The sequence below is a fragment of the Canis lupus genome, chromosome 7 (assembly GCF_048164855.1).
Source record: "Canis lupus baileyi chromosome 7, mCanLup2.hap1, whole genome shotgun sequence".
Classification (NCBI taxonomy): Eukaryota; Metazoa; Chordata; class Mammalia; order Carnivora; family Canidae; genus Canis; species Canis lupus.
Window position 1 is genome coordinate 32,577,099 of NC_132844.1, and position 24,283 is coordinate 32,601,381.

Here is a 24,283-nt window from a genome sequence, read left to right on the forward strand (position 1 = left end):
TTCATTTATCCTTTGCCTTATATTCTGTTAAGTCTTGTGCCATTTTGCCCTCAACTCAGTCCACGCTTTATCTTTAGTTAGGCATCTGTTTATCACTTACTTAAATTCATTTGTTTTGATCTGTTATTCTCTCAGTGACCATTTTTTTCTTTCAGAACTCATTTTCTTCTACCATTTACTTCTGTTTTTCTAGTCTTAATAGTTTTCTAATTTGTGTTCAATCATTTCTGACTTAGCTGTATTTTGGGTTTTTATTTTTTGGTCTTGGCATCTACATTTTAATCTGTCCTCTGAATGATATTTATTTACCTTTGTTTTTTTCTATTATACTGTTAGGACCTGGAGGATAGAGATAATGTTTTGTTGCTCTTTATGGACCCAACTCCTCAGCATTTGTAAATATTAAATGAAGAGGTAGTTAGGTAATTGATGTAATTAATGAAGGGGATGCGTGAGAAAAGTTAAGAATGATGTTCATATTTCCATTTGGCAGAGGCTTTGTTTTTTTAATTCTCTCTTCCCTACTCTTCTCCCATCTCCAGCTTCCCTACTTCCTTCTTTTTTGCCTTCTAAGAACAGGTAGCTAGCTATGAGAGGCTCCTAGGACTCACTGCATTTTTGTTTTAAGGGAAATAAAGTTAATGTTCATTGTGTCAAAGTGCCAAATTTATAAAATAGACATTATTGTTTATATTTTTCCTTTGCTTAAATTTCTTTTCAAATTTATGATTGACCAAAAAAGGGGGAACACTTTGAAGAATGACATTTACGTAGGTGAGTTCAAATTGTTGCTCTTATAGCTGTGATTTATTTATCTATTTATTTATTTATTTATAAATAATGAGAGGAAGTTCTGTGTAAGGTCATCGTTGTGATGAGAGGTATCATCTGTGCCCCTTGTCCTCCCGTTGTAATGTGTCTGGCAAGCAGTTGCAGTAGTAATTAGCAAGCACTAGCCATCCATTACCCCTTTTAGTTTGTGTTCCCTATTTTTCCTAATTACTTATTGGATTTGATGTTGAATTTCATATATATATAAGTGAAGCAAATTATCTGATTTTCTTCATAAAGTCTCTGACTTTTTATTTTTAATTTCTTCAGGGAACATTTGAAATTAAGGATTGAACATCTTCCTAGACATCTTGAAACTGGGAAGTCCATGATCAGGCTGAGTAGATGTTTATATAAACAGAGCAGTAATTTATTCAGCTCCTTAAGGAAGACACAAGGGGAAAAATGATTTTCCATAAAATCTTTAAAAATAAAAGAAAAACTGTTCAGTAAGATTTACTTTTATAACATGAAGATTTGATTGTTTAAGGTCAGTATAAATGTTAGTATATAATACCTTCAAGTTTACAAATATTTGTCTTGTTTGCTTTTCATAGCAACACTGCAAGATACTCTCATTATATTGAAGAAACTGAACCTTAAGAGATAGTGGACCAACTCAGTTATACCCTTGGTTATTTTGTTTCTGATCTTAGATGCAATTAACTTTATGTCATGTTTATTTAGCACCTTCTTGCCTTCTCTGTGAAATTCTTTATGCATTAGCCTTGTACTACCCATGTCCATTTATTGATTTAGGTATAGGAACCTTGGAATTGTGCTTCAGAATGTGAATTTTAGAAAGAGTAAAATGTGGTGTGTTCTTTAAAGTTTATCTCTTACCAGATAAATGCTTAGTTTGAGAGAAAATCATTCAGTTTTTGAGAAAGACTTTAGAATCTTGTTGGCAAACTAATTATTTTTTTTTATAATGAAATTTTGTTTTTTGAACCCTTTGATTTCTTTTGCAAAATCGGCTTTTGCTTTTAGTTATATCCCTTCTGAACTCTTCTCATTGTGGTCAAGAGATAAAACTGCAGTTGGTTATCCTAAAGCAAATCTTACATTATTCGCATTTCTTTTTCCTTAAAAACCTTCAGCTTACTGTTTTTGGGAAATAGTCCAGAATGCCTGACCATAGCTTAGAAAGTACTCTGCAGTCTGCCCCCCTACCATCCCATCCCTTCTCTTGACACTTGCTCCTCTGTGTGCTAGCCATATTTGACTTCCTTACGTAGCTTGAATACTATGTTCTTTCCAGCCTGAGACCATTGCACATGCTCTTGCCTCAGCGTACAATGTGCTCCCTTCCTAACAGCATTCTTTGGCTGTTCCATATTCAGGTCTTAGTTTAAATGTCCGTTTTTCAGAAAAGCCTGACTCACTGATATCCAATCCCTCCTTCCCCTACCATATATTTAGGATCCTCTGCTGTATATTTCAAGATTTTTCTGAACACTTTTTTTGCTGACACTTCTTGTTGTAAGTCCTTGTTTCATGTCTGTCTTCCCTGAGACTGCAGTCTCCATGAGGGTAAGTACTGGTACTGTGTCTTTTCTTTTTCTTTGTTAGATCCCTTAGTTCATACTTGGCCCTTGTAGGTGCTGTATAAATGCTTGTTGATTTAAAATTGAATGATTAAAATGTTTGGCATAAAACCATATAACTTTTAAAGAATGAATTTTTATTAAGATTAGTATAAAAACTTAAAAATATTTAGAACTGATAATGTTAACCATTTTATTATTTTCTGATTGAAGTAGTATTAGACTAGTTTCCGAAAAGAAAAGAGGAGGAAGAATAATACAAATCAAGTAATTTTACAATTCTAGTAAATTATCTTAGTAATTGTAATGTCTGTGTTTTGGGAGTTCTTTTGCTTGTGCTTGTTACGTACTTGGTTCATGAGATTTTTTTTGCTTTAACTCTTGGAATTATCTCTTTACTTACTGTATTTTATTTCAGTATTTGCATTCTCCTTTTTAGATCTTATTTATCTTTGTGATATCCCCTAAATCTCAAAAATATGATGTGTTTCATAACAGAAGGTACAGCTAAACACCAAATTGAGTATGTAGAGATTTGGAGGGTAGCTACTGTGCATTATAATTATTTTAGTTACAGTACTAAAATAAAGAGAAACTCTCCTGGTGCTGTGTTGCCCAGGTGATTATTTTTCTTTTCTGTTCTCTCTTGCCTTCCCCCTTTTTTGTGGACAAAAGGTTGTTTATAGGATTATCCTTGTAATGTTGCAACCCCCTTCTACTTTAACTAAAGTTGGGAATTTTGTTTGTTATAATAGTGGTGATTTATTTGTCCTGTTCTTGTGTTCTTGGTTGCTGGTTACTGGTGCAGGATGACATAAGGACCAGATGATAGTATAGAAATAAGCCAGTCTGTGTTGAATTATTTCCCAGATGAGATAATCTGACCCTCAAATTATGAATATTTAGTGGTTAATCCCTACTAATGTCTGTGTTAGTAACCCCAGTAGAATTATTGCCGCAGGCTTTTCAGTTGTGGCTCTACATGAGTTAAATGTTTAAAAAATTCCTTCTTATATGAATTCTTCCCAAATAATTGAACCTACATGATCTTTGATATATTTCTTTTTTACCTTAAAAATTTAATGGGATAGATTTTAGAAGCAAAACTTATAAACAAAATTGATGGCTCTTTTTATTATTTTATGGCTTTTGAATCAAACCAGATGTGAATTCTTTATAGCTTATCATTCGGTCCATTGTAAAATTGGCAGTGGTTATTGTCTGTTTTATGGTATACAATTCTGATACTTCAATATGCTTTGTTTTGAGAGTTTCTTTTTTTTATGATTAAATAAATTTAAATTTCCTTACATCTTTATCTTTGGGCCTATTTTTCTCAGTCTTTGAATTTAAATTAATCTCTTTAGACAGTTTAGATTTTTCATATTGCTCTCTTGAGTTCCTTCAGGTAGACTGAGCTATACTTTCTTCAATTGAAAAATTAACCAGAATAAACATATGCTCAATAGAGAAAACTTGGAAAACAGAGAATGGCTCAAAAATCAGTCTGTCTCTGGTTATCTACTATTAATAGTTTGGCATATTTTCTTCTAGTTTTTTTTTTTTTTTTTTTTTTTTTTTAGTATCTGTTTACTTAGTAAGAGTGTGCTCTTTGGGGTCAGACTGCCTGAATTCAAACCTGGGCTTCACCTCTGTCTTTCAGTTTCCTTACTCGTAAGGAATATCCCCTTATTGGGATAGTAGTACCTACCTTAAAGGATGGGTGAAATTAAATGAGAATTTATGTAAAGTGCCTGGTGTGTACTAAAGCCCTCAGTAATATTAGCCATTATTTTCCAAATCAGCTACACATCATAATAGTGTTCAATAGCCATTTTTTTCCCACACTAGGTATTATGTTATATTTTGACATTTACCCACATTGTTATTTGAAGCAGGTAAAACTTTTTCTATTGTTAGATTCTTGAAGTCCTTCTGGTAAGACCCTCTCTAGCTATATGTCCTGGTTTCTCTTTTCTCTTCATAGCTATTTTCTCCAGATACTTGATTCCTGGCTTTAGCATAACTTCTCTTTTTGAGATGTATATGACTATTTTTTGTGACCTCTTAATCATAGACTCCTTTTCATTAGAACATTTTTGTGGTTCTTTAAAATGAATAAAGTTTTATGTATCAAATACCTTAGACCACACAATACATTTGTCTAATGGAAATTTTGAGATCACCAACACCACAAATAGGCAATTTTTTGGACTTGTGATGAATTTGGAAGGCAATTTGCCTTCTGAGTGCCTGGTCATGGATCAGGCATTATTTTATTGAGAAAACTAATTATTGTCTAGCAATAAAGCAGTTTGGAATTTGTTTTCATGTGGTCTTGCTTCCCTGTTTATTACCAGTTTTGTAGTTCACTCAAATTTAGTTTTATAGGTTTTCAGACTCTTGTTTTATAGTTATGAGTTACTAATTTTACATTTAGAAAGCCTTTATTAACACAGATCATGGAGATTAAAATGAAACCTAGGTGCTGATTATCCAGAATTCACTCTTTTCTGCTTTATGAACTGTTTGTGTGGTTATTAATTAATTGTAACTACCTTTGCATTTTACTTAAATCCTGGGAACTTTCCAAGCATTTTTTGTTAACCAGAATTACAGAATAGAATTAGTCAAAATATAGTATGAAATGAATTTAACAAGAAACAGTTAAAATCATCTTATAAAATACTCCGATATTTTTTATCTGAGTACCTCTTTAAGAAAAGAGCCCAAGTTGTACTGAGATACCTGCTGAGTTATATAGTCTGTCTGCCCTTGCTTCTTCATCTACTTTTTCTCTTGTCACAGAAATTAATTCTTTGGGATTTGGAATCTACAGCCACATGCTTCTCCTTGCATTCGTTATGCCACCAGCAGGGCTTTACTTTCATGAGCTGACAGAAGTTGCACACACTTGTTCTGGGGCCTTCCAGTTTAGATTGTTAAGGGAAGACAGCTTTCCTTCTGGAATAGACATTGTATAGCATGCTTTACTGTTCTTTGTTTAAAAAATAATAATAATAACAAACCCCAGAAAAACTAACCTCTGCATTTTTGTTAATTTATAGTAATTTACATTTTTTTCCAACTCATCTTTTTTAGCAATAGTTAATTTTAATCTTTGATAATTTACTGCGATTGCACCATATATTCTTGTCCATTTTACAAAGTATCTAGCAGAAGGAGAAAAAATTCTAAACATTTTGGAGGGAAGTGATAGTACTTTTGCTTCAGTTCTTTTTTGTTTGCAGAGATTTTACCATGTATTTTCAAATGTCCTCAAAATTATAGCTACTGAGGTTATTGCAGATGCTCTTTCTTGACAGCTACCCATTTTTTCCTTTTGAAACTTGGTTCAACTAATACAGATTTGTATACAGATTTCCCTTGTTTCAGATGATACAGATTTGTATAGTGAGGAAAACTAAGACAACTCTGGTTATGTTTATCTTTTTCTAAAATCATCTCTACTGAAAACTTGATCCCAGCTATAGGAAGAAAGCATCAATGTTTCTAGATAGAAAGATGTCAGTTATTTATAAGTAGATGAAATTAACCTTAAATTTCCAAAAAAAGATATTTTTTTAACTTCTCAGCAATCTTCAAATAAAATAGTAATCAGACTGAGACACTTAAAAATGGATGCATATGATGAATAGCCCAATAAATATTAAAACATCATTAGTTACAAAATTAAAATTTTGGTGCAGTGATCTAGCACAGAATATACAAATAAATAATTTAATCACAATTTAATGGGCTAAAGAAGGATTAGTAAATGAAAAGTCTGGAACAAATGGTTGATTATTTAGGGGAGAAAAAATGTCTTTAGAGATTTCGCCCCAGTATATACTAAAACTCCAGATAAATTAAGGAGTTAAATGAGAACTTTAAACCACAGAGAGGTAAAAGAAACTAAGTGGATATTTATTGTACTGTTGGCTGGTTGGGCAGACTTTTTATATTAAATCAGAAGTTATTTTAAAAAGGAAAAAATACTGATAAAATTGAAATTTGTGAAATTGTGAGATGTCAAAGAACAGCATAATTTGAAAGTCAAGTATATTGTGGAAAATGTTTCTAGAAAGTTGACAGAGAAACTTGCTGAAAGTCCTCAGAGTATCAGGTTTGAACACAGGTCAAATTTGGAAGCCAACTCTTACTTCACAAAGGAATACAGGGAAGTCTTCGTAAAATTTTTTAAATGACTAAGTGATAAAATTATAGATTTTTCTTCTTTCATTTATGTTATTTTCTACACTAAGTGTTATTAAAAAAATCAATTCTTGAAAAATAAGTATAAACTGGGGAAAAGTGACTTGAGGGGGATTTAATTTATTGTCCTTATATTTAGAGAAGTAATGGATATGAATCCACTGGTTAGATATTATATAGTTACATCTAACATTAAGAAATTGTGTGCCTGGGATGCCTGGACATGATTTTGGAGTTCCGGGATCAAGTACCGCATCAGGCTCCCTGCATGGAGCCTGCTTCTCCCTCTGCCTGTGTCTCTGCTTCTCTCTCTCTTCTCTCTGTGTGTGTCTTTCGTGAATAAATAAATGAAATCTTTAAAAAAAAAATTGTGTGCCTTTTGTTTATCTCTAATAGTTCTGTAGAGTTGTACACATAGACTTTGTCTCAAAGACTGTTTTGAATGATTTGCTGTAGGTAACAGTTTTCATCATTTTGTTCCTTTTCTGTCTTCAAATTTTATTTATTTACTTTCACTTATTTTTAAAAAAGATTTTATTTGAGAGAGAGCATGTGCGCACGTGTGTGGGAGCGGGAGGGAAGAGCAGAGGGAGAGGACAGACACAATCATGCTAAGCCCCAAGCCGTCCCTAGACCCAGAGATCATGATTTGAGCCAAAATCAAGAGTCCATTGCTTAACTGCTAAGCCACCCAGGCACCCCCTTCAAATTTTAAAAAGACTGATATATTTCAAATGGGTAACAGTGATTTCTTAAATGTTTACTTACTGTTCTGTTTATTAGGATATTGAGTAAAATATGTTTACTTTTCTCTTTCCCTCCAGATTAAATCTTTTTAACAGAGCAGTTGAAATGAAGAACTATTTAGAGATATTTTGGATATATAATCTGTTCAATAAAGAAATCCATTTTTGTTTTATCCCTTAAATATAATTGTTTTATTATATGTGTAATTTATTCATAAAATTCACCAAATATTCTGATCATCTACTGAGTGCCAGCCATCATTGTCAGATTTTTTAAGTAATCTAAAGACAAAATCTGCAACATATGGAGCTTTTATATAAATTCTAGTTGGGGAGGTATAGACAGGATATAAACAGTGAACATATGACCAAATAAATATTATAACATCAGTTGATAAGTGAAAGAAAAAGAACAAATACAGAGCTAAATAAAGGGGGGAACAGGCGTTAAAGGTGATGGTAGGAAATGAGTTGCAATTTTCAATGGACTGATCAGGTTAGGCTTCATTGAGAAGTGACAGAAATCTGAGAAAAGACTTGGAGCCGGTCGAAGAATTAGCTATATGTGGGGAGAGTATTCTGGCTGAAGGGAACAGCCAGTGCAGAGATCCTACATTAGGAGGATTCCTCCTGTGTTGTGAGAGTGGGAGAGATTAGAGTGGCTGGAGCAGACCAAGTAAAAGGGTCTCAAGTAGCAAGCGAAATAAAAGAGGTAATGAGAGAGAAGATTATGCATGGCCTTGGTAGGCTTGATGTGTAAGGAATTTGGTATTCTGAATGAAATGAAGATCATTGTAGTTTGATCACAGGAGTGTTGTTACAAAGCAACCAATTAGGTTGCTTTTGAAATTCACTACAGTCTTACTAGCAGAGGTGACATTTTTAACTGACATTAGATGGTAAGAAAGAATTTGCCAAGTGAAGGAAGATAGAAATTTGCTTTGGCAGGCTTAATTTAAGAATACTTCCCATCACCATACCTAGGAAAATAAATGTACTTTCAACCCAAGTCCTATATGCTAACTTGATTTAAGGTTAAAACTATAATAATGTCATATTAGGAACTTATTCCTTTGTGACCCCTTATATCTTTTTAACCATACTCATTTGAAAAATTGATGTTCTAGTTTAATAAAATTTAAGAAGTTTCTGTAATCCAAGAGACATTTCCTTTTTACTCAAAAATCCAATTAGTCTATTAACAGTTTTTTAAGAAAGTAATTGCCATTTGCCTTTCTGCCATAAAACTATAGATTAAATTGAACCATCTTGTGTATCTTATTAACTAAGATTCTTTTATATACTTTTTCATTTAAAAGGTCCTATATACTCAGTTGTGGGAAAAATGAATAAGACAATTTCTTTTCCTTAGGGTACTTAAGATCTGGTAAGGGAGATAGACATTATGCAAATGTATGGTAAAAGAACATGAATTCATTGAATGAGAGTCCTAAAACATCCTCCTCTCTACCTTTGTAAAAATTTTCTGTGTGATCTGCTCAGGCCTACTCAGGTTTTCCTCAACTATTGAAGCATACTTATATTTTCTTTTCTAACTCCCTCTCAAGTTTGTCCAGCAACTTCTAAGCTGCAAATTCTACATACTATTCTCTGTAGGTTATCTTTTAGTTATTGTTACACGAGTTTGTAATTTGTCTGAAATCAAGGATATTCAGTAATTAATTTTTTTTAAGATTTTATTTATTTATTCATGAGAGACACAAAGATAAAGGTAGAGACATAGGAAGAGGGAGGAGAAGCAGGCTCCATGCAGAGAGCCCCATGCAGGACTCGATCCTAGGACCCTGAGCCAAAGGCAGACAGAGATACTCAACCGCTGAGGCACCCAAGCCATCCTGGATAGTCAGTAATTAATTGTTAAGCATAACAAAAGTAGTATATACAACTATAGTTTTAATTACAAATGTATTTCAAATAATGTTTCTGGAAAGTTTGATTTTAAAAGTTGACTATAAAGTAGCCTTTTGAAAAAGATTTTTTTTTTCCAGTTGACTCCTATAATAAAGATTTAATCCCAGTTTAGAAAGTTTAGTGGAAAAAAGTGTTAAAAGCAGCAGCAATATTTCTCTGTTAGGTATATTTTGCTTAGAAAATACCATCAACTCAATTTTTAAATGGTCTTTATAAAAAATTATTTAAAATTTTGACATATGTATGTGTTTGATCATTAATAGTTTTGATATTGTTTGATATTGTTTTGATAATTATCTCTAGTAATCATATTTTATACCTGAACAGTGTTAAATGTCTTTAAAAAATGTGTGATTTTGAGAATTTTGCAAATTTTGGATGAAAGGAATTAACTACATCTTAGTAACACCTGTCAACATTGTGTTACTTATCATCAGTTATTTTCTTACAGAATAGACAGGTGAGTCTGAGATGTCATTGATGCTAAGTGCTTGGATAAGAACATTTGAGTCCTCTTTTGGCAAGGCAGTTGATGTCTGTGGGTTTCTGAGATTCTTACTCTAAATCAGTTTGGAACCAAAGAACTAGAGGATGTCTTTCACCAGGCTATTTCTGTGCATAAGGAAAAATGTATCAGATTTATTAGAAACTTAATGAAACACTGTTACTGTATTACCAGTTTAGGCCTAAATATGCTAGTTTACAACTGTCAAAGCTTGTCTCAGTCCCAGATGTTAAAAATAGATTGTAGCATAGTTTATGTACTAATAGCAAGAGGTGTATTCTATTAGAATGTAAAATAATTGTGATACCTGGGTGGCTCAGCAGCTTAGCGCCTGCCTTCTGCCCAGGGCGTGATCCTGGAGACCCAGGATTAAGTCCCACATCAGGCTCCCTGCGTGGAGTCTGCTCCTCCCTCTGCCTGTGTGCCTGCCTCTTTCTCTCTCTGTCTCTCATAAATAAATAAATAAAATCTTAAAAAAAAAAGACTGTAAAATAATTGATATAGTAAAAGAACATATGAATATAACATAACTATTCCTTGAAATGTAATGCAGAGCATTTTTCTACATTTCTCCTCACAAGTCGACAAGATTTTTTTTTTTTTTTTGCTTTTAAATATAGTGTGAGCCAAACACTTGTACGTGGATAAAATAATACTGAGATTTTTATGATATGCCATGATACTTGTATTTCATCAACTTTAGGACGTAATTGCTGGGCTCTAAATCTAGATTAAATAGTATTTTGTATATATATTTAAATTCCTTTGGGACTAAATTCAAGTGAGAAGCTGTAGTGCTTACTATGCAAAGTAGATGGCAGTCACAGAAAAAAGCCTTAGATTAAAAGTAATTTTAAAAAGTATATTAAAAGGAAACTATAAATGAATAATGAACCTGCAGATCAGTCATATATTTATTGAGCACTTTCTTTGTCTATAATTATTAGAATAGAACGTCCATACAGTAGTAATTTAGATGGAAGAGAATATTTTGGGCTGGAGTCAGCACAGCAGGCTCTGGGCAGAAGATAAATTTCAGTCCTACCTTGAAAGATGGATGACAAAAAAGAGCTAATAGATTCTACAAAAGAAATCATTATACAGGTGTTTGGCAAGATCCCCAGTTTAATTACTTCTTAAAATAATGCAGGGAGTTATTCCTTTCTCTGCATTTGTGCAAAGTTTTTTTTTAAACATCATATGGCGTGTCAAAGTTAATGTGTTCAAGAATTGCTGGTTGGTAAAAGTAAAAATTACTGGATCCAGTTTTAACTGCTTTTGTAAGAAAACGTATCTCATGGGGGCATTTTAAAGAAATAATATATAAAATGTTTTTGGTTTTTAAGAGTACTAGCAAGAGAGTAAAGAAGTCTAAAATTTAATCCTAGCTTAATATCTCACATACTTTGTGACGTTAGTCATATAAACTGACTTTGCTTATTTGTAAAATGAGGATGATGCCTGACTTAATTCCAGTAAAACTCGGAACCATATACATTAGAAAGCATCTTTATTTTTACCAACATATGAGAAGTTGAAATACATGAAGTCTTAAAAAATGAAAACAAAAAATTAATTTCTGAATTATACTCATTTACCCCTTTGTCTTGGTAGCGGATACTTTGTTTTCACGGAAGCTGAATGGGAAATACAGACTTGAACGACTTGTTCCAACAGCGGTATATCAGCACATGAAAATGCATAAACGAATTCTTGGACACTTGTCGTCTGTATACTGTGTAACTTTTGATCGAACTGGCAGACGGATATTTACTGTAAGTAATTTTTGAAGTATTATCTTAATCCATATATGGCATCGAAGAAACATAGTTGAACTTGAAATAGAACTTTTGTTTCTTCTAATGAAAAACTGGATATTCAGGTAATTATTTAGCTTACTATAATAAAAGATTGTACTTGAAGTGGACTTGATCCAAGTTTGAAATATTCCTTAAAGACATGTTGTAGCACAGGCAGTTATATAATGATGCTATATTATTGATAAATTTAACTCCCAGTATTATATCAAACATGCAGTTTAACATTTTATAAAAATATAAAAATTTCAGTTCTATACCAAGGACTTTTCTAAAGTGTGATAAGCAAATTAGAGAAGACTATTAAATGTATCTTTTTATATTATCCTTAGTACCTCATTCTTCAGTATATTTCATGTGTTTAGAGGCTCTTTGGGTTTTTTTGCTGTGTTTCTTTTAACTTGTTAAATGGAGAAAAGCAGAGCTTTTCAGCTTTGAGAAAATTACTTTTGGAAAAAGTTCTATTTATTTTTAGGGGCTTTAATATTACATCCGCTAAGGGTGATAGTTACTACACTATTCTTGAACTTAAAATTAAATACTACCCTGTGGGCTGAAGGTATGTATGCATTCATTCACAAAGTTCTTCATTTTCTTTGAAGTAAGAAACTGGGTAATGGAAATTGAAATAGAAATTCCTATCTCTTGTCTTTGGAGAGCAGCTGTAAATTTTACACAGTTGGGGACAATTACAGATCCCTCTTTTAAGTAAATATGCTTGTAAACTGAGATTTATTTATATCTACTTCTTTATCCATATATCCCAGTCACCTGTAAAACAGCTTCAACAGCGGGATGTGGGAAAGGATTTCCATACATATCTTTTCCGTGGCTCTAATCCACTCAGACATTTGCATATCATTTCTTAGATTAGTAATCTCTTTCTCCTTCTCTTTTATTTCCATTGTTCTCTGTGAAGCAAAATAAAAGTGAAATTTTCTGATCATTATTTTCAGAGTGGAGAACAGGTATCTACATATTTGCTAAAGTGCTTGATATATCTACTACAACAGTAATTTGTTTTCAGGGGTAATGAAAAATTATATTTCACTTTTTCAAGTTCAGTATACTACTATTTAAATTCAGTTCTCAAGGTAAATTTGGCATTTGTAATTTTTAAAAGAATTTTTTCAAAAATGTAATAAACGGAAATAATGAAAAAGAAGCATTACATTGAAGTGATAAAAATATAACTTAATTTTTGGTGTTAGTAAGGCATCTTCTGGGGATTCTTTAAAAATGGTAGGATGGTAAGCATTTGTTTGTTGTACATTATGAAACATTTTGTGTGTTTTGTGTGTGTGTATGTGTGTTTTGTTTTGAATTAGATACATAGTCTCCTTAAATTTTTTTGAAAATGCAGTGAAATAATGTGCTGTTGCTGTCTCCTGAGTTAAGTAGAGCAGGAGGTAAAGAATTGGAGAGCAGCATTTTAAACCAGAGGATAACAAACTACTCCTGTGGGCCAAATCCAGCCTTCTACCTCTTTTTGTAATAAAATTTTATTCAAACATAAGCATGCTTAATTGTTTATGTATTGCCTGTGGTTGCTTTTGCACTACCAAATTGCAGAGTTGAGTAATTTTGACAGACTAGCACGTGTGAGTACTTATGACTGTATTTTCTAAGATAGTTATTGGCCCTGTTCTAGACATTTAATTCCTACATTTGAGACCATTTGACTTGGGGAGAAGGAATGACATGTGAAGAACAAGCTGTTTTCTATTTTTCTTTAGTTGAAGACACATATTTAAAGAGAAGAAAATAATCTCTATATTATTTTATACAGGGTCCTACCAGAGTCTAAAATTGTTGATTTTTTATGTGTGGTATAATACGCTAATTGGGCCAAACTCATAGTCTTATTTGTAATGTTTTACTGGTGATTGCAGTTGTCAATTCCAAAATGTTACCACGTGATAAGAAATGCATAGATGTGAAGAATACTGTTATTTAAAATTTCCTTGTATTTTTATGATTATCACCTCAAGTGGCAATAGGGTAGGGTACACATGTGTTCACTGTTCATATTAATTTCATAAAGTGGGATGGCTGCTGGAAACACACTAGCTACTGACTAATGTTTTGAAAATCAGTCTCAAAAACCAATGGGCTAAAAGCTTTATCATGGTTGACTAATGAGTGATTCCTGTGATAGAGCACACTGTTATTATTTATTGGAATAACAGTTAAGTAATCAACCAGTTTTTCCTGTTTATGTGTTTGATATCTTAAGATATCAAAGGTTTCATGTAGTGTATATGCAAGTTTTTCTTCAAAGGACAGATTCTTTTTTTTTTTTATTTATTTTTATTTTTTTTTATTTATTTTTATTTTTATTGGTGTTCAATTTACTAACATACAGAATAACACCCAGTGCCCGTCACCCATTCACTCCCACCCCCCGCCCTCCTCCCCTTCTACCACCCCTAGTTCGTTTCCCAGAGTTAGCAGTCTTTACGTTCTGTCTCCCTTTCTGATATTTCCCACACATTTCTTCTCCCTTCCCTTATTTTCCCTTTCACTATTATTTATATTCCCCAAATGAATGAGAACATATAATGTTTGTCAAAGGACAGATTCTCTTGAGTCCTTTCTGAGTAGACATAGGCAGTATCGATAGCACTGTGTTTAAGATCATCCACTTTGGCATTAGGTAGCCCTTAGTTCAACTCACAGTTTTTATCACTTCCTATCAGTGTAGTTTGGACACATTACCTGAACACTTTAGTCTCCATTTTTCTCATCTCTTAAAAAAAGGGAGGAGGGAGAGAAATGGTAATAATAGTACTAACCCCACAAGATTTTTGTATAATAATGCATGCAATTAGGATAGATCAAGATCTACAGTAAGCAGTCATTAAATTTTACCTCCTGCTGTTGGTTTTATAGATAGATTTAAATAAATTTTATCCATTTTGTTTCTCAACATCATATTTATAAGTCCGTATTTACAAGATCCAAAATGAAGTCATTGTAATTGATAAGTGAAATTATGTATTAGTATAATTTATAAGTATTTTGTACTGGAATATTTTAATGGGTTTTTCCCAGTAAAGTAATGAGAAGAACCCAGGGAAGGAGATAGCACAATTATCAAGTCAGACTTGCTTCCTCATTCTCTCTTAGTTCTTGATTTTTTTTTCACTTGGTTTTAAAATCACTGCCTCAAATAATATTTACCATAGAAAAGCAGAGTTAACAAATTCTCTCAGGAGGAAGCCATTCACTCACAATACAAAAAAGTATGTTAACCATATAAAAAATCCTCCCTCCCCTTTTTAAAGATGTATTTATTGATTTGAGAGAGAGAGAGAGTGGAGGGAGGAGCAGAGCAGAGAGAGAATCTCAGGCCGACTTCCCACTGAGTGTGGAGTCTGAAGTAGGCTCCCACAACACTGAGATCATGACCCGAGCTGAAATCAAGAGTCAGACACCCAACCAACTGACCCACCTAGGCACCACACTCCCTTATTGAAAAAATGCATTTCTCTTCAAATTAAAGCAGAAGAACATAAGATGTTCCCATAAATGCTATAAGTTCTAACTAGACACTCTTCTAGACATTTAGGATCTAGAAATGAAAGACATAGTATCTGTCCCTGGAGAGTTCACAGATTGTCAATAGACAATATTGATAGAATTGGTAAGCTTGAATGAAGCTATAAGATACTGAAGTATCATAGGCAAAGAAGTATCTAATTTAGTGTGTTGTAGGAGATGGTAAGGGAAACTTAACTAAAAGTGACACCTCAGCTGAGTTTAGGTGGATATTGCAGACTTGGAAAGGCATTTATAAACCTGAAAGAGTATAATATGTAGTTTGTATTATTGGATATGGCAAAGAATAAATATGGATTATCATTAAGCAAAAGCTAGAGATAGTAGTGGGGGACAAAATCATCAAGATCCTATTGGTGATATATGAAGGGGAGGGGAATGGGTTTCTTTCCTGAAGGCGATGGAGAGAAAATGACAGATTTAGAAAGAAGAGTGAGTATAATTTCTTTTTAACAATCCCTTTGTTCTTACTGTTAAGGATGAATTGAAACTAGGTCTATATGTAGAGGAATTGGTGAAAAGGTTCTGTCAGTGATCCATGAAAGAAATCATCATGGCTTGAACAGAGTCACAGTGAAAATAGGGATGGAGTTAATAGATTTTAGAATCTAGGATTTAAGAGTTTCATTTGAGTGTAGGGAAGAATTGAGAGGGAAGAATTTGGGATCACATGTTTTTAACTTGTGTGACTAGTTAGAAAGTCATGTCACTTACTATGGTAGAGATTTAAGTAGAGAAATTTGTGACAGTGGACGTGTTAAATTTGAAATACTTAACCTATATAGCTAAATAGAAATGTTTAAGAGGAATTGGAAGCTCAGGAAAAAGATTAAGGCTAGAAGATTCAGCTTGGGAATCATGGAATATGGAAATTGATTATATTACCTCATAGGAGTGTGACTAATTTTAAAATAGGTGAAAGAAAAGAAGAGTCAATAATTGAGACTGAGAGCTGCTTAGGAGGCCAGAGAAAAAGAAGTAGTGTCTTAAGAGACAAAGGATTAGGATTTTACAACAGATGGAAACCTAAAGTAAATTAGAACTGAAAGGCATTTTTTGGACTTGTCAAGGCGACATTGACAAAAAACAAAAAACTTTTAGTATTAGAGATAGGAGATGACAATGCACTGAGGAGTGATTGGGAATTGAAAAATGGAAGAGGCTTAATGCAGATTACTCTTTCAAAAAGCTTGATAACTTAAAAAAAAAGACTTTTCTGAAAGTGCAGTACTACCACTAATCTTCGTACTTCTGTTATATTGTATCTTCCTTTTATGTTGCAGTGAATTTGTTTAGATGTCTCTTAAGTTGTGAACTTCTTAATAACAAAGACTTTTTTCTTGAACCTTTTTAGATCTGTAATGCCTCAGAGTATCTAGTATATACATTAGGGGTAGAACAAATGAATGAATCAACCAGTCAATAAGAGAGATAAAAATGAATAACGTTCTCTTTTGCAAGAAACTTAGTCTATTAGGGGAGATACAGACATATGTCTCTAAGAGTAATTCCCTTCTTCTTGTAAGCTTCTTTTACACTGGTCTTTTTCTGTACTTCAAACTTGTAAAACCCGTTTATGGCTTTGGAGCCTTTGTAACAGCTATTCCCTTTGCATCGAATTATCTTTTCCAAAATATGCCCCTGGTTGATTCCTTTATTAGCAGTCCTCTGTTGAAGCACTGCTTTCCTGAGTACCTTCCCTCTGCATACTCCACAATTGTTTACCCCAGTTAGACACTTTACTGTATTTTTCTCACAATATATATTACTGTCTGAAATTATTACTGATAAAATTTGGGTTCTGTGAGAGAACATGCTGGGGCAAGTGAGAGCCAGACAGGCACTGAGTGACTCTTTGCCTGAGAAAAATAATTAAACATGGGCAGAGGAGTTCCTGAGAAGGTGAGAGGTAAAATGTCATCATGTATAGTATTCTTTGTGCAAACTTGTTGGGAGGAGCACTGGAAGAGGCACCCAGATGCCTCATTCAGCTACTCAGAGTTTTCTGAGAAATACACAGAGAGGTAGAAGACTATGTCTGCCAAATAGAAAAATTAGAAAACATGGAAAAGGCAGATGGGCCTCATTATGGAAGAGAAATGAAAACTTTTATATCCCTGTTAGAGAGGAAACACAAAAATTCAAGGGTCTCAGTGCACCCAAGAGGCCTTCTTCAGCCTTTTTCTTATTTTCTTCTGAGTTTCACCCTAAAATCAAAGGAAAACATCCTAGTCTATCCATTGGTGATGTTGCAAAGAAAGTGGGAGAGATGTAGATTAACACTGCTGCGGATGACAAGCAGCCTTATGAAAAGAAGGCTGTTAAGCTGAAGGGAAAATACAAAGAGGATATTGCTGCCTACTGAACTAAAGGAAAGCCTGTGTGGTGGATGGGGCAGGAGATGAGGGAAGGAGTTGTCAAGGCTGAGGGGGAAAAAAAAAGGAGTCATCGGGGTTGAGAAAAGCAAGAAAAAGAAGGAAAAGGAGGAAGATGAATGAGGAGGAGTAGGGCAGAATTTTTAAAATTCTTATCTGTTAAGCATTAACTACCCTATACCCAACTCATTGCTTTTATTTATTTATTTTTATTTTTTAGATTTTATTTATTTATTCATGAGAGACACAGAGAGAGAGAGGCAGAGACACAGGCAGAGGGAGAAGCAGGCTCCTGCAGGGAGCCCGATGTGGAACTCAATCCCAGGACCCCGGGATCACGCCCTGAGCTGAAGGCAGATGCTCAACCCCTGAGCCACCCAGGCGCCCCAACTCATTGCTTTTAAAAGGAAAAACTTGAAATATAGGCTGTGTAAAATTTGTTTTTAAACTGTCATTTGTCTTTTTTTATATAGTTAATACTATCAGATGTATCTTTATTTGGATAGTCCTGCCCAGGTGATATTTTCAGTAGCCACTAACTTTGCCTGGGATGGTATGGGGTTGTAACTGGGCATGGAAATTTAAAGCAGGTTCTTATTGGTGCACAGCAGAAACTAGTTATATATGGGGATGGTAGTTTTGTCCTCTTTGGGTGTCTCCAATGGATCTAATAGGAAAGAATTATTTTCTTAACAGAATACCTCTGTAATTGCAAAAAGAAAAAAAAAGTTACAGCTGTATTGTTGACATTGTGAATGCTTCTACATAAATATAATTTTTTTTTTTTTTAATTAAAGAAAGTAAAATAGGGGCACCTGGATGGCTCAGTAGTTGAATGTCTGCCTTTGGCTCTGGTCATGATCCCGGAGTCCTGGGATCGAGTCCTGAAGCAGGTTTCCCACAGGGAGCCTGCTTTTCCCTCTGCCTATGTCTCTGCCTCTTCTGAATAAGTAAATAAAATCTTAGCACTGCCTACTTAGCAATCCTACTCTTTCTTACCAGGCCTTTTCTATACTGCTGTTTTTTACAGAATAAAGGTAAGGTAATTGTTTTGCTTCTTTGGCTTTATCCTTACATTGACAGTGATGTTTTCACCTTAAAAATAAAAGTCACTGAAAATTTAGTGTCACATTTTATTTCAGGATTTAAGTAAGCTAAAGCTATACATTCTTTTCATTGTGATTCTTTTTTCAGGTTTTTTTAATGCTAGGTTTGACATAGACAAATGACAACATTAATGAATACATTTTCATAATATGACAATTTAACATTATTGAAGAGTGAAACTAGTGATACATTGCTGTCTTATGTTTGCTTGGTGTTAAACAGTAGCTTAATATTTAAATTTGATTTAAAAATGAATTCTGAAAAAGCATTTTCAATTTTGCACCTAGCTCATAGATTTCTTTAAACTTAATTGTGGCTAAAAATACTATAGTAACCAAAACTTGTCTGCTTAAAATTCTTCAGTAGCTACCTCACTGGGTTAAATCCAAACTCTCTCTGAAACCCTCTGTTACCTTCCTCAGATAAAACCTTTTCAGCTTAATTTCTTGTTATTTCCACTTAAACTTTGTAGTCTCAGCTTTTCTCACTTTGCCAGTCCCCTGTTCTAAGAGCAATATTTAGATGTTATTGAAGAGAAATGACTACTGTGTTTTCTCCTAGGCATTGGAGCATTGCTGAAAAAAACTGGTCAGTTGAGGTTTTTATATATCATGCTAATTTTAGCAGAACTTTCACTTTTGCTCGCAGATTTTTTCCTTTTTTCTTATTGCTCTTATTCCACTTTATTCACTTTTTTTTAGCTCCTTTCTCTTGTTTCCCCCTTCTCTGGTTTTAGGAAATAATCCTCAGATATTTGTTAATAATTATTGCCAAAATTACGACTCATCTAATTTCTTTCTTGTTTACTTTAAAATTGCTGTTTCTACCATATCTTTCTCCATTATATATTTTAGAAACCTGTGTATTCCTCCCAGCCAACGCCCCTGTCTATGTTGTTCATAGGTTCAAGATTGTTCTCCCTTTCACCATTTACATGACATTGGTTTTATTTTAGTGTCCTTAACACTTTTTTAACATTTTGATTAAAAGACTGTAATGTCCTACTCTTCAGTTTATTACTAACCGTACTTACATTTGAGGTAGCTTTGGGGAAAGAAAGTGTGTCTGTTCAAAATCTGCTCTGTATTTTCTTTTTTTAAAATAATTATTTCATCAATTTTTAATTTAACCTTCCGTATTCAATTTAAACACATGTAGTGGGGTGCCTTGGGTGGCTCAGTGGTTGAGCATCTGCCTTTGGCTCAGATCTTGATCCCAGGATCGAGGGCTCCCCACAGGGAGCCTGCTTCTCCCTCTGCCTGTGTCTCTGCCTCTCACTCTGTGCCTCTCATGAATAAATAAATAAAATGTAAAAAGTTTTTTAAACACATGTATAGTACTTTAAAAACGTTTTCCAAGTAAATTTAATTTTTCTTGTGCATCCTCAGTTGATTATTCATATGTATATATGTTTCTGGTAGTCATTTTAAAAGAACTTGGTTGAGTTTGTCAGATCATGTTAATTTTACATTCCTATAAAAATAAATTAATGATCATAAGTAATGATGCATGAAATACAAATTGTTTAGGGATGCTTTAGAGTTCTCTTTGAAATTCTGCCAGGAGTTGGGGAGGGTAGGAGTGAGGGTGGGGACAGGGTACTACTTTATAGGTCCCAGAAGAAGAGAGTGAAGAGAGATTTCCCTAAAAGGTAAAAAATTTCTCTCCTGCAATTGAATGGAAAAAAAGAAAGGTCAGTTGGAATAATACATACTTGGGGAAAATGTACATAGTGCTGTTTTATTTTCGCACTTATCTAAAGAGAAAAACTATAAAATATTATATTGGGGAGATTACTAAACAAAGCATTAGAAATATAATGGGACTTCTTGCTAGATTTTACTTGGTGAAAAGTCACTGAATGCTTATGTTAGATCACTGGTTGCTACTATTCTTTTCATTAGAAGCTGGTATTTTGATCAAAAAGGTGTTTAGTTTTTCTTTTTTCCTATTTGTTAACATGAAAACTACGTGAAACATCTTCTATAGTAGAATATAAAGCAAACTCTTACTCAAATACATACGAACAGAACTAATTCTATCAGTACTATGAAGCATAATGAGATATCATGATTTTACTTCTGCGTATATTCTACCAGCATTAGCCTACCTAAAATATTACTTTTGTTGTAAATTTATAACCTTTATTTTTTATTATTAAGTAACCTCTATTCCCCCAGCTTAGGGCTCAAACTCACCACCCCAAGATAGAGAATCTCATGCTCTACTGACTGAGCCAGCCAGGCACCCCCTGTTTTTGTTGTGAATTTAGATCAGAGCCAAATCTTGCCTTAATTTTTAGAAGATAAACAAAGTGAATTAATTGACTTAATTTGTGAAATTTAAAGGGTTGAATAAATGAATTTAAGAATTAAATGCTTTAAAGCCATTTTTTATTCAACAGATGCCTAATGCAATTCCCATGTGCCAAGTGGTAAGTAGATGAACTTTCTGGAAGGGCACAGTCTACTACGGTTCCTTCTTTACTTTCCACAGATAGCTGAGATGTAATCTCATCCCTTTAATTCCCCAGTTATTGTATCTCTTTTATTATTTCTATTCTGTAATAATCTGTTTTATCACTCATTCTTTCCTACTTAAACTATAACAACTTTCAGATGGCCTCTAACTTTCTATCCCAATTCACACTGATGCCAACAGGATCTTTGGAAAACATAAATCTGATCCTGATAGTGACCTGCTTGATAATCTTAAGTAATCCCCATTACAAAACATTATTTCTTAGTATACTGTGAAAGAAGATTCTTCATAGTTTTTCCCTGACTCTATCCTCTTGCCTTTACCTTATACTCTGTTAGTGTACAGACTTCTTGCAGTTCTCACATTCACATATTCATGCCTTTGATCAAACTTTTTTCTCTAGTTGCCATATGGGATGTTTTTGTTCTTTTTAAAATAGTAAGAATATTGCTAAAGTAAAAGTAAGAATAGGACTGCCAACAAAAGCAGTGGTGGTAATATTCCATAGCTCTTACCATATGCCAGGCACTATCCTCACTCATTCTGTTTTTGCAACAATCTTCTGAGATAGTTATCAAAAAGAAATCTGAGGCATAGGAAACATGTAACTTGCCCAAGGTTAAACATGTAGAAAGTGATGATGCCAGGTGGTGAACTGAGACATTTGATAATGGAGTGCTTGAAGATTGAAGCCTGGAGTGGAGTGCTTGAAGCTGCTAACACTGCATTGCCTCTTCATGTGAAAGACTGTCCAGGCATCACTGCTTCTGGATTCTTTTCCAGACTTATTTCTTAACTTCTCAGGAAAAACACACTGCTCCATTCTTTGGATCTCTTCTGATTAACAGTATAGCACTTTGGGCATATTATTACATTTGTACTTTTCTGCCTTGCTTCCTGAGGAGTGGACTACTATGTGTCTGCATCTCATCATCATATATCTGGTGTTTGGCACATACTTAATCTCAAGGCAAATAAATAAGTGTATGAATCACTGAATTCTAAAGGTAGCAGGAACCTTAGGGATCATCCAATTTAACTACCTTGTTTTATAAATAAAAAGCCTGTGATTAAATGAATGTGGTAAGAATACTAGATTTTAGGGGCACCTAGGTGGCTCAGTGTGTTAAGCATCTGCCTTCAGCTCAGGTCGTGATCCCAGGGTCCTGGGATTAAGTCCCAAATTGGGCTCTCTGCTCATTGGGGAGCCTGTTTCTCCCTCTTCCTCTGTGCACATGTGTGCATGCTCTATCTCGCGAATAAATAAATATTTTTTATAAAGAATACTGGATTTTAATGTAGATAATTTACAAAGTTAAGTTTTATTACTAGTCTTTAGTGCTTAGAAACCCACTTAGGGAAGCCTGGATGGCTCAGCAGTTTAGCACCTGCCTTTGGCCCAGGGTGTGGTCCCAGGGTCCTGGGATTGAGTCCTACATCAGGCTCCCTACATGGAGCCTGCTTCTCCCTCCCTGTGTCTCTGCCTCTCTCTCTCTCTCTCTCTCTCTCTCTCTCATATGAATGAATAAAAAATAAAATAAAATCTTAAAAAAAAAAAAAGACCCACTTCATTTGCTTCGAAGCTTAGAAGAATGTGAGTCAATTGAGAGTATTCTAAGTACTGTTGGCAGAGTCTGGTTTAGTATAAGCATTTAACACGTTCTGTTAATACTATGTCATCATTTATATGTCATAACAGTATGAAAACAGTAACACATCTGTGTCATTTGCTTTTGTGAATCTTCTAACCACTTTCTAATGTCAAATGTAAGAGTTTTTGTTTTTTTAAGAATTAAATTGGAAAGGTTGTAACATTCCACCTTTGAAACCTTTTGATAAGTTTGAATCTGGGAAATGGATATATGAGGCTAATGACACTCTCTACTTTTTTGTGCATTTAAAATCTTCCAAATAATGAAAGATAGAAAATAAGGAGAGGTTGGTAAAAAAGTATATAAAATTACAGCTATAAAATGAATAAAGGAAATTAGAAAAGAAAAAATAATAGAGCCTAGAAGTTCTGATCTCTTCTGGATTATGTGAAATTGAAATGTTTATTTGTGAATATGGGTATTCATAGAAAACCTTTGTATCCTTTACGGTGTTTTTCTGAGCATATGCTGCTATAGCAGAGTAAATGTGTAATTTATGTATTTTTACTGACTTCATACAGATAAACTGAATTTTTTTTTTGAATTTTTTTTTTTAAAAACCTGGCTTTGGTGATTTTATACGAAATGTATTTAGCTGAAGATCACTGATGGAAAACTCATATGTATTGTTTTTAGCTTCCTAGGAGAAAAAGTCCCAAATTAGCTTACTTTTATTACTGTATAACATAATAACATAGGATTAGTCACTATTGTATATTACGTTTGTTCTACTATTACAGTTTTGTTCTGTCACTTCAGAAGTTCAAATCTTTCACAAGATTCTGGATAGAGGTTACTTTGGGTGCTGACTAGGAGATCATAGGTAAACATTACTGTTAACATCCTATTTCTCCTGTTAGATTGGTGAGCACACAGGTATTGTTTTGTAAGAACAATAAAAATAGCCATGTATAGAGGAGAATTCCTAAAACAAATATTTCATGTTTCAGCATTTTAAAATATAATTGTTGGGAAACAGACATTACAGATACAGTTTCTTATTTCTGTTGAAAATTTGAATTAAAATTTATAGAGTTGGGACACCTGGGTAGCTCAGTGGTTGAGCATCTGTCTTTCCCTCAGGTCCTGATCCTGAGGTCTAGGATTGAGTCCCACATCAGGCTCCCTACAGTGAGCCTTGCTTCTCCCTCTGCCTATGTCTCTGCCCCTCTCTCTGTGTCTTCATGAATAAATAAATACATCTTCAAAAAAAATTTATAGAGTTAATTCCATTAATACACATTTTTATTTTAAGGGTTCTGATGACTGTCTTGTGAAAATCTGGGCAACAGATGATGGGAGATTATTAGCTACTTTAAGAGGACATGCTGCTGAAATATCAGACATGGCTGTAAACTATGAGAACACCATGATAGCAGCTGGAAGTTGTGATAAAATGATCCGAGTCTGGTGTCTTCGAACATGTGCACCTTTGGCTGTTCTTCAGGGCCACAGTGCATCTATAACATCACTACAGGTAATTATTTTAATTTCTGTAAAATGTTCTTCATTTT

General features: G+C 33.8%; 1 protein-coding gene and 1 pseudogene across 5 annotated transcripts in view; both read left to right on the forward strand.

Moving 5' to 3' along the window:
* Positions 1–24,283, forward strand: part of PHIP (PHIP subunit of CUL4-Ring ligase complex) — a 131,716-nt gene that overhangs the window by 23,019 nt on the left and 84,414 nt on the right. For 4 of the 5 annotated variants that reach the window (XM_072832280.1, XM_072832277.1, XM_072832275.1 and 1 more), the window contains exons 7-8: positions 11,391–11,551; positions 24,025–24,246. In XM_072832280.1, coding sequence (XP_072688381.1) covers positions 11,391–11,551; positions 24,025–24,246 — 383 coding nt within the window. Of the gene's footprint in view, positions 1–1,150; positions 2,365–11,390; positions 11,552–24,024; positions 24,247–24,283 lie in introns of those variants that run through there. The other variant, XM_072832279.1, reaches the window with a different exon arrangement.
* Positions 11,559–22,677, forward strand: LOC140636737 (high mobility group protein B1 pseudogene; annotated as a pseudogene).